Source organism: Lygodium microphyllum, chromosome 4 (genome assembly GCF_053477565.2).
Source record: "Lygodium microphyllum isolate KBCC chromosome 4, Lygodium_microphyllum_v1.1.10, whole genome shotgun sequence".
Classification (NCBI taxonomy): Eukaryota; Viridiplantae; Streptophyta; class Polypodiopsida; order Schizaeales; family Lygodiaceae; genus Lygodium; species Lygodium microphyllum.
The window spans coordinates 87,020,087-87,032,285 of NC_141138.1; the positions used below are offsets into that span (position 1 = coordinate 87,020,087).

The following is a 12,199-nucleotide window of genomic DNA, read 5'->3' on the forward strand; positions in this document are numbered from 1 at the left end:
CACAAAGCATGTATTTTATGTATATTTCATCTTCATGCTCAATGATAACTCAATTTACAAAAATATAACAAGCTTTTAGCTTTTGAGTTTGCTTTTACACAAAAATAGGAATAAAGCTAATGGACAGTGCCCAAAAAGTCTGGCACGCCCAATACAATGTCCAATTAGAAATAACATAACCGTGCGCCCATGCGCATACAAAATAATAATAAATAATCAATGCCTCAATAAATAGACATGACAAAATATAGGCCTGGCGCCTATCAGAATATAATCCATAGATCGAATACTCGCTATCCTCCAATGCTTTCCTCCGCCACTGCTGCTATCCCTACACTCAACTGAAGCATTCACAATCGTTAGTAAAATAATACAATTAAATCGACAAAAGTAAATACCTAGCAGCCTTCAGCTACATAAATAAATCAACTGGTTAGAAATAAATTCTAACCTTAATTTATTACGAGTGCGCACTCTAAACTCATAAATGTTTATTAATTTAATACGCATTTTGCGGAATCACCCGCTATGGAATCACCCATGTACACACTAAATTAATGAAACGCCCGAAAAGGACAGGCGTCCCCATCAACTTCTCACACAAAGAATCCACTTTGTGTATGAGCCCCGGTCATCAAAGTTTACGGAATCCACCGTAAAACCTCACGAAATCCACCGTGAAATATGCCTCCTGGCATCAATACACCATCCCTTCAACTATTTGCAATTATGAGGAGCCTCACATTAATAACATTACAATATGCATCCTATAGTATTACACTTATACACCATTCCTTATCCCTCATTAAACTATTTCTTATAGGCTCACACGTGAAGACCTTACATGTTTACATCATAGTTTACATCCTTAAAGCCTTACATGCCTCTACATTAGACCTTGCACTTACACCACAATGTACATCTGACATGTCTCTACACCATAGATTAGACCCTTATAGTCTTACATAACACTACAACATCCCTTACACACACATGCACCACAATGTATATCTTACACATCTTTATAGCTTCTTTTGCACATATATCATTTTACACTTATACATGATTCCTTTCACCTCACATATATCCATATAGACATATAAACTGCAATTGTACACCATTCATTACATTCTATATATCCCTACATATCACATATACCATTACACTTTACACCCCATAGCATTTGCTAACATCATTACCCTTAGACCATAGCTTGCACCCTCATAGACATTTCCAAAAAATAATATTACACAAATCTTTAGACTTTCCACTTATACAATTACTTTAGAAAAGAATAATATTAGAAGGCTTTTCTTTGGTATGCACCACACCTTATACCACACACCTCACACTATGTATATCCCTTACACCTTACACCATAGCCACGTTATGCCCTATCACTCTGTTAATGGCAAGAGGAGTATTATGGGTATATGTTTGGACTCTTGTATCATCCCTTTCAATTAAAAACTATGTTAGCATTTAATTGAATAAAGAAATATATTCATAAGTGTGAGTTTTACATGCCTATTTTAGCATGTATTTGCATTTATGACGTGTCCAAATCTTGCATAGAGGGAGCATGTGCTTCATTTGTGGTAGTTGCTTGGTCAATATCAATCACACCATTCTCCTCTACAATATGTAGATTTAGTGAGTCGACATGTGACCCAATCTCCTTTGAGGGTGGAACTTGTCCTGCATTCAAAAAAATTAAGAACTTAGAAGATATATATTAGAAAAGTACTAGACAATTTCTAAATAAGGCATGGCATTGACATATTGAATACGTACTTTGGTGCTCATGAAATTGTGCACCATATAGCTCAATGGGCCTTCCTACAATGGTCTCCATTCTTATCACATTGAACATAAGAACCTCAGTTTGATGTTTACATATATTCTCTATTTGTGACCAATCACAAGTACAATATGCCCAACTACAATCGGCATTTCAAACATGGTATCAATAGGCATCTATTATGCAACTTTGTACTGAAGCCTATTGACTCCTATCATCAAAATAAGCTTCACATGAGAATTAATAATTTGTTTTGCTCTTTGAATAGACTTTTCCACAACCTTAAGAACATTAAAGTTCTTCTTGAAACCAACATCTTTTAGCACATCTTGATACCAATAGTACACATGACAAGAGCACGCCAACTTCTCAATTAACCAATCAATGCATCGACCATGTAAGTTACTTCACTCACTAAGAAAGCAACTATTCAAAACCTAGTGGTAAGACTCAATGGTACCATTTGTTTCTGAATTTCGTGGTTTGCATGAGGGATACCCAATATCAAAGGGTTATCTCCATCACCATAAAGTTAATAGAAGATGGTACTACCAGGATTCACTAAAGCCCAATTATGGACACTTATGGCATCATCTGAAAGTAGTTTTTATAGATAACACATTTAGCTTCTTGGCAATATTTAATATGTCACGACGTGTCAAGAAGGTGTCTCTTGTAGCTTGGAATGTACCTGCAATAACACTTTTTTAACCTGATGTCATAGAAAGTAAATTTTCTTATGCTTTTAGCTCCTTAAAGCTATCATGCTTTGGTTTTTTTCAACGATCCTTCATTGTGTTTTTCTGTGCATTGAACATGAAAGTTTGTGGGGGCATCAAATCTCTTATTTTTGCCCTTAATAAAATCAGCAATGCAATCCATGGGAATATAAGCTATTCTCATGATCTCATATTTTGAAGAGGTATCCACTAACTTCTCCCATTGCAGGAATGAAGTAGAGATGGGCACTTGTGGCATTACTAAACTTTCATGCATGCCTATGTTTAAAAGAAAACATATTTTCATTTTGAAATATAATTTCATAGTAGGTTTTCAACCAAAGGATGCAAAAACCTAGCTCTTGTTGAATAATCTTTGTATTTTTAATAAGAAAAACTAATAAAATGAGTTGAAAAATCTCTAAAATATCTATTATTAAGACCTAAGAAACTCTTCTATTGAGTGGCCTTCTAAGCTAAGGCACTAGATTAGTGTGTCCTTGATACCAAAGACACAAGTCAATTCAATTCAAATATTACTTAGACCTTCTCCTTCATCCATTCTTCGATTTATACAATATACCTCTTCACTATACCTTACACCTTTATGCCTTACATAACTCTACATAGTACCTTAGACCTTTATAGACTTACAAGTATCTACACCATCCCTTACACATGCATACACGTAGCCTTACACCTTGCATAAGTGAAAAGCCTGTAGACCATCCCTTACATGTGCATACACCACAATGTATACCTTACACCCATCTACATCATAACTTACCCTATTATAGTGTTACACACCTAAACCTTATCCCCATGTTTCAGCCATAATCACATCTTCACACTATAGGTCACATTTCCTTAAGTCACTCCCATTGGCACTTAGAATAGGAACTCACAAAACCACATGCTCTTAGGTTAGGCAACTCAATATATTGTCTTACCTTAGGTGCAAACCTCATCCCACTTGTAGTAGAAACCCCATTCGCACTCTTAAGTACTTTAGTCGTAGGCACATACACACCACTTAGGTTAGAAACATATCACCAATGGCCAAAGTTGCTCAAGTAGGGTATTTCAACATATGGTACCTTATTTTAGGACATTCACTCTTGATACGAACCAAGCCACATATCACTTCATGCACTAAGAACTTAACACTCCTCACTAGTCAAATCCCCACACACTTAGTTCACATTATCTTTTACAATCATCCACAAGTAGTGTAGCTTGTCACCACCATCCATGATATTGGCCAAGCTATTGTGGTCAATATCAGTCACACCAATATCCTCTGTAGTGCGTATATCAATTGATTCGACATGTGATACAATCTCCTTTGAGAGGGTAGTACTTGTCCTATATCCAAAATAAGAAAGAACTTAGAGCATATATATTAGAAAATGATTGGATGATTTCTAAATTAGCCATGATAGTGATATATTGAATGCATAATTTCATGCTCATGAAATTGGGCATCATATAGCTCCATGGACCTTCCTACAATGGTCTTCACTTCTATTTCATTTAGCATAAGAACCTAGGTTTGATGTTCACATATATTTCCTGTTTGTGACCAATCACAAATACGACAAGCCCAGCTACAATCAACATTTCAAACATGGTACTAATGTACATAGATTGAGATTTAATAAATTTATAAAAACTGATAACGAATTGAAAATAAATATTCACATGCAGCTCACCTCACTCCAATTTTTAATAGCAAATCATTCATCATGTGTAGTCATAATAAAAGTATCCAATATATTTCCACCAAAAGTTTACAATTTCATAGACAAAATTACATTGGTTTCACGCTCACTGATGTGTTGGCTATGGACTATGGACCAATGACTATCTTGATGATAAAGCTTCAAAGAAATTATCTTTATCAAGTAATCAAATGGCAAGGCCATATCAATGAGAGATTAAAAAAGAGGGGATATCTGCCAAGCTAAATGAGAATAACCGTAAGGAACTTTGGTGGAAAAATGGCATCATCAAGGGCATTGCTACAAAAAACACAAAAGCACAGTCATTATGGTGAAGTAACACATCAATACAAGTGTGTTAGAAAGGAATAGCACTTACATACAGAAGTGTACAACTACACTTCTTCATCACTTCTTGAAATGCTATCATCACAATGTGATGACCTCCCTCCACTTGCAGTTGTTGTTGCATCCAACTTGCCTTGCATGTTCACTCTTTTTTTCCATGAAATACAGGGGAAAGGTTTGGGATCATCACTTATTGACCTACACCTTCTCCTTGAAGCAAGACCACTCTCAATGAAAGGTCTTGCTCTTCTCAATGTATTCCCAAACCCATCCTTGATGGACTTGAATGTAGTGCAAGGATGTGCATGTATATTTGGAAGGGATGCTTTGTATTGTTGAAGCTCCTTTTGTAGTCGCATTAAAAGTCTATGGGCATAGGTTTGAACTCTTCTCTCATCCCCTTTGTTTAAAGAACATGTTAGAATTTAATTGAATAAAAAAGTATAATCAAAATTATGAGTCACACATACCTATATTAGCACGAATTTGCATGTATAATGTATCCAAATCTTGCATGGAGGGAGCATGTTCTTCATGTGTGCTAGTTGCTTGGTCAATATCAATCACGCCTATATCCTCTGTAGTGTGCATGTCAAGTGAGTGGACATGTGACCCAATCTTGTTTGAGGGTAAAACTTGTCCTGTACCCAAAATAAGAAAAAACTTAGAATGTAGATAGTAAACAATGACTAGAGAATTCTTGAATCAACCATAGTGGTGATATATTAAATACATACTTTGGTGCTCATGAAACTGTGTACCATATAACTCCATGGACTTTCCTACAATGGTCTCCACTTCCATTATGTTTAACATAAGGACCTTAGTCTGATGTTTACATATATTCCCTGTTTGTGACCAATCACAAGTACAACATGCCCAACTACAATCAGCATTTCGAATATGGTACCAATGCCTATCTCTTGTGTGACTCTGTACTGAAGCTTGACTTGTATCACTAGTAATAAACTTCACATGAGAATCTGGTATTTCTTTAGCTCTTGGAATGGATATTTCTACGACCTTTAGAACATTAAAGTTCTTCTTGAAACCTGCATCTTTTAGCATGTATGCATGACAAGAGCAAACCAACTTCTCAATCAACCAGTCAATGCGTCGACCATGCAAGTTGTGTCGCTCACTAAGAAAGCGACTCTTCAAAACCCAATGGTAAGACTCAATGCTACCATTTGTCTCTTGATTTGCATGAGGAAGAATTCTTGTAGCACGTATCCACATTCCTACATATTGAAGGTGAAATCATAAATTTTAAATCACATAAATATATAATTATATATAGCTTTATTAGTTTGATATACTTATAGTACTACAAGCATACTATTGTATATAGGGTTACCTATACAAGATGACCATGTATCCTTGAAGTACTTGATTAAAGATGCTTCCTCTTTGTATTTTTCATAAAATTCTAATAGTAGAGTATGAGCCTCATCTATCCTGGCATTCTCATGTGAATTAGGTGTACCTTGCATGTTCATAATGTTGCCAAGTGCTCTAAACATATCAGCACGAACTTGAAAATCGTCCACCTTACGCACAAGATTTTTTAGCCAACTCCTTCTCACGTGCCATATACATAGATATATAGGAACACCAAGAACCTCCCTGTGAAAATATAAATGTATAAAATCACTTTGTGGTTAACCATGAGGAGAAAAGATAGCAAATATAATTGTAGAAAGAAACCTTACTGAATAGCATTGATTTCTGCTTGAGCATCATCCACCATAAAAGCATTTGGTTCCCATGACTTGTTATAGTCCAAGACTCGATTTCTTAATGCAGCTAGCCATGATGTAACTGATGTGGTACAAGAAGGATGTAATGATCCATGCCACAAGCACTCCATTGTGAAAGTGGTCAAACACAAGAAATGTATACAAATGGAACTGCAAAGAGAAACTAAAAAATCAAAGAACTTTAGGATAATAGAATTGCAAAATTAAAGCTAAGAAAGAATAAGAAATATAGTACCTTATACTTATTAGTTCCGAATGTCGCATCCATTGCTAGCAAGCTATTATGACCATACTTACTGAGCATTTGAAGTTGTCATGTTGTTTGGATACCCAATATCAAAGGATTATCCCCATCACCATAAGGTTGATAAAAGAAGGTGCTATCGGGATTAGCTAAAGCCCAGTTATGGACACTTTTTGCATCATTTGAAGCAATCTTTAGAGATAACACTTCTAATTTTTTAGCAACATTTAGTATATCACGAAGTGTTAGGAAAGTGTCTCTTATGGCTTGGAATGTGCCTAGAACAGTACTTTGTCGAATCAATTGAATGTGTTGCATTAGTACCTGCTGGGGAGTGAATCCCTTAAGCAACATTTCACAAATCCAATCCTTCATCCCATAAGACAGCCATGGTGCAAATGTAATTTGACGTGGTGGATCTAATACACACAAGGAGCCATGGCAAATGTCTCCAACATGATCTGTATGTTGATATTGCACATAATTGATGCGAGCGATCCATGGCCATATATATAGTTGCGATAGCACAATGTGGCATATACATCCACATGCTCTTTTGCCTGAGACAACACGCCTTTTGTTTACTAGTCGTGGCTCCAAAGCCTTATCCCTCGAGTCCTTCAGTCCATATGCGCACCAATACCTATAACACATCCAAGAAATTTTTTTTGTGAAAACAAAGATCCAATACTTCTGTGAAAAAAAAAAATTCAATACTTTTGTAAGATGATGTCTTATAACATTAAAATTTCTTACGCTTTTAGCTCCTTAAAACTATCATGCTTTGGTTTTTTTAGTGACCCTTCACTATGTTTTTTGGTCCATTGGACATGAAAGTTTGTGGGGGCATTGGGCCTTTCATTTTCACCCTTGATAAAATCGGCAATGTGGTCCATGGGAATATAAGCTATATTCATGATGTCGTACTTGGAAGAGGTATCCACTAACTTCTCCCATTGTAAAGATAAAGCATGGATGGGCCCTTGTGGTAGCAATTGCACTTTCATTCATGGCTATATCAGAAAACAAAAAATAGTGATATTTTGCTTCACAAATTTTGAGACAAATTTATACTTGTGGGATGCAAACATTTAGCATTTACAGAATACTTTTTGTAGTAGAAAGTTGAATTTGCAAAGAGCAACATTATTAATAAAACATTTGCAAAGTTGCACTTAACCATGCATTATGCAGGTTCAGTTATAATAACTTTCTATCGAAGCATAACAAATCCAAGATTAACAATGATGATAGCTCACCTCGGTACTCAAAGTAGATGGCTGACAAGGTGTAGACATAATAAAAATACTGAATATATTTCCACAAGAAGTATACAATTTCATAGATAAGATTTTATGAGAGAGAGAGAGAGAGAGAGAGGTCCTTCTATGCCTCCATGGACAGGTGCCGGAGGGAAGGGTAATACCAATATGGCTATGTCTCTCATAAAATTATATAAGGAGTACATCTTCTGTAGATATTGATGGCTCTGCTCGACGAGGATCTTCCAGATATACGACACTTCTTCCCAGATTGTACCTTGGAAGACTTTAGGAGCTACCTCTTCGGCCTCACTTCCACTTCGGCTCAGCTCATGAAAGCACTTGTACATGAAACCCCATAGTCATACAATCTCGTTGATATGTCTCAGTATTGAGGTAAGTGGTACTAATCATGAGGCGGAGTAATATAGTGGCCCTGGCCTCCAATCCATGGCAACGTTGCAGGCTAATTCGGCCTTCTCTGTGAGTAATAGACCCGAATCTGGTACGATGCCTAGTGCATGAGCCGGGAGCTAGATGACAGTTTGCAAACTCTTATAAAGTTTAAACACATAGTCATGGAAGAGCTGAATCATGTAAAAATGTGCAGTCTCCTAATGCATTAGTGTAAGTATAGTGAGCTGTTTGAGCAGGCCGTGCAAGTCGATCGAGTGTTGGGACTACAGATAGATAAGCCATTGGAATTCTTGAGCGGAGCCGATGGTTAAATGAGTGTTGACATGGATGTGAATGAAGATCCCACAGTGCCTCTCCTAGAACCCAAATCGAGAACCCCCCTAGGCAATATCAGAAATGCCATCGTTACGCCGTTCAGGCTCTGCCTCGTACACAAGAATGATTTGGCCGACACTCCCCTACTTACTCCCCTACTGAGGCCCCTTCTCCCATTTCCCCTCCTAACTATCGATGGCGCAATGCTATCATAGCTGCGATGACCCTCCTAGCTTTCCTGTTGTTGCTTTGCATCCTTTTCTTGCTCGCAAGATGGACTTGGAGAAAGCATGGAAAGAGACGGCTCGGTCGGAAAACTCTCCATATTAGGCAAGGGGACCCCTCCCTCGACTCTAGCATTTGGCTTAATCCATTCATGTTCCTCCCAACTGTTGCTCCAGGCGACACCAACACCAGGATGGCTAATCACTTTCATTCACACGGATCGAAATCGTGGAAGCAAATTTGGGACTCCAACGCCCACAAGTGGTGGGAAGCACAGGCAGCTGCCCAACAATTTAGTCTGACTCCCATGGAGTCTCTCTGGTTCGAGTAGGTGCCGAAGGGAGAGAGAGAGAGAGGTCCGAGTTTGATGGCACGAGAGAGAGGTCACAGGCGCCTAATGGCGAGAGAGAGAGAGAGAGAGAGAGAGAGAGAGAGGTCCTCCTATGCCTCCATGGACAGGTGCCGGAGGGAAGGGCAAAACTAGCTGTGAGAGAGAGAAAGAGAGAGTAGAGTGAGAGTGAGAGTGAGAGTGAGTTACATGCCAATAAATGTTGATAGGTCGGGTCCATCACGAAGATGACGGTGGCATGTTGGCTGTCAGGTCGGAATGGGAGGATGGGCTCAGGAAAACGTGAGAGGGCCCCATCTCCACGTAGGCGATGGGGCTTGACATATAGCCCAAGCTGCTTGTCCCTAAAGCAGCAGTCTACTAACTTCCATGCAAACCGTCATCACGTAGATTGTCAAATATCAAAATTAGCACAATTATAGTCATTATGAGGTCATAGTATCAAAAGTTTTTGGAGTCTCGAGCATCACTTTATCATCATCAAACTCTTAACAGTTCTTGCTGCTAGCTTTCCCACTACTCGTGGCCTCAACCATGTTGTTATTATTGTCTTTTGTTGCAGTTTTACTGGTTGCATAAATGAGACAGAGTTTTTATTGAAGTGTATCACGGTGTTTTTTGCTGAGGTTAAGTACACTTTGAGGATAGTATTGCAACATTATACTGAACTCCTTAAGGCCACCACAGTCTCATAACTAGCCAACTCATAGCAATCACATCCATGGCAAGTCTACTATTTGATGTCGCACCATGCTTAATAGTAAGAATATGGACTTTGTTAGTTGTTGTGTCTTAGATGGTATAAGAGTTTACAAAAGGACATGGTCAAAGGCTTGGAAACCGATCTAGTCAAAGCCAAGCATCAAACCACAATTATATACCGGTGTTCATTTTGCTTCCATGTCTTGGGTTGTGTGAGAGGGTTTATCCTTGATCACTGCTTGCCCGATACATCTTTTTTTATGCCCCCACACCGAGGAGTGCCGAAAGTGGTTTGGTGTTATTCTTTAGGAGCTATTGATTACAGAAATGGCAACTTTCCACGTGAGATGTTTATGCTTGGGTTGATTATGTTGAGTAGCATATGCACATGTTTCATACTGTGGATGATGAAGATATGGTGGATTTTGCTTTACAAGGATTTGAAGACTATGCCTTTGAAGTTATCAGTTGTGTCCCAAATGATATTATCAATAGCTAGGAAAGCCCCTCTTTGTTTATACAGAGTCTCTTTTTTGTTCATCCTGCAGGTTCTAGCATGAGTGATCAAACATATAGAAAGTTTTAAGGATTGTACTAGCTTCAACTCAATGACATTAGAGAGATGGGATGCTATTGTGAGGATCATATGGACATGTTGAATCCAATTTGGCAAAAGGTACAAGATTTGGCATATGGGGTATATCAGCAAAGCAGTGATTAATATGTTGAAGGGAAGGCATGCATGTATACAATTGAGAGGGAAAGAGGTACATCAGTGGATTATTCTTTAGCTTTGGAGAAAGCTCATTTTTTTTGCAAGTGACAGTCTTTGACAGTGATAGAGAAGAGGGGGAGGCCTCCCATGAGTCCCCTACATCTTGTGGTGATACTGGAGGTGTTATGTCTACTTGCTTTGGTTTGGACTCCTTGGTTTGCAAGGAGAATCTTTGTATTTCTTCTGGATTAGGTGATGTATTGAGTGATGTTGTGAGTCATCATGATGAAGTAATCCATGATGATTGTGGAGATGTATCTAGTGTTGATGGTGATAAGTTGATTCTCAACTTGATTGCAGAGTTGGTTGTTGAAGGAAGTAGACTAGAGCACCTATCCCGTATGCTAGAGGATGAGGAAATTCTCGATGAGTACTCCTTGGAGTTGGATTATGCTTCTAGTATTGAGAAGATGTTTTAGGATAGTTTGGGAAATGATGACGATGATGAGCTTGTTGTATGTCAATAGCTGATGCAAAGTGATGTGCATGGAGCAGAATTTTCACTTGTTATCTTTTCCTCTACTTTGGATGAAGATATCTTGTTGCGCAGATCATATGTGAGACTTGCACGTAGCGAACAAAAGAAGCTCTCTCTTACTCTCTTTTCTTATAAAAATTGAAAACACGACTCATGAAACTCAAAATTGACTTAAAGAAGAGTAAAGCAAAGTTGAGTTGCACACTATTGGGTGCAATTCTCCCCCGTACATGGAGTGGCCATCTCCTCCATGTTGTATATATAATATTAAAATAAATATTGATTTGCCCAAGGATAGGCCCTTTACAATCACTCTTTTTGCAAAAGAGTTTGAGTTAACTGAATTGATGGTTACAATGATTGCACAAATAAGTGCTAAGAGCCATAAAATAATTCTAAAATATCTTTAGTATATATTTTAAAAATCTCAAATATCAATAAATATTTACAAAGAGGATGTATGTATGCCTTAAAATAAAATGATGGTACATCTATTTAAATAATTTAATGAAGAAGAATTTGGAATAAATTGTGCTTACTGCGTACATCCAATTCATCTTGCTCTACACATCAGCTGTTGTCAAAAATTTTAAAAATCATGTTAGAAAAATATTTAACCGAATAAATGAAGCTAGCCATAATATATCAACTAATCATTTAAATTTTGTTGAATAATCAAATCATGTAGATTCTAGCACTTTGAGATATGAATATTGTGGCATCACCCACGTACGACTTCACTTACGTTCACACTTGCAAGTCTCATGCCTGGAAAGGATAGGCATCCCCATCAGCCTTCCACCCTGTCAAGATTGTGGGAGAGAAGGAAGGAGTCTCACTTGAAGCTTTCTTACTTGCACAATGGGGGAATACACCCATAGATGGAGGCTGAAAACAGTTTTCCTCCTCTTAGTTGTGTAAGCCAAAAAGAACTCTCGTACATAGAAATAGAAGAACCTTATATATGGGTCTCAAACCAAACTCAACTAACTAAGGTGGCATACTAATTGAGCCACGAACTAGAGTAGATAAGGATAGATATCATCTAGCTATTATTCACGGGTGGTGTACCAACCGCATCTG

General features: G+C 37.8%; 1 protein-coding gene across 1 annotated transcript; it reads right to left on the reverse strand.

The window, feature by feature from the left end:
* Nucleotides 1–4,428: 4,428 nt before the first annotated feature.
* Nucleotides 4,429–6,465, reverse strand: LOC148037268 (uncharacterized). Its single transcript, XM_087677279.1, has 5 exons — nt 6,302–6,465; nt 6,076–6,215; nt 5,060–5,230; nt 4,621–4,989; nt 4,429–4,541 (listed from the first exon to the last, which is right to left on the reverse strand). The coding sequence occupies exons 1-4, from the start codon at nt 6,457–6,459 to the stop codon at nt 4,637–4,639; spliced, it is 822 nt and encodes a 273-aa protein (XP_087533405.1). The 5' UTR covers nt 6,460–6,465; the 3' UTR covers nt 4,429–4,541; nt 4,621–4,636.
* Between the last annotated feature and the right edge of the window lie 5,734 nt (nt 6,466–12,199).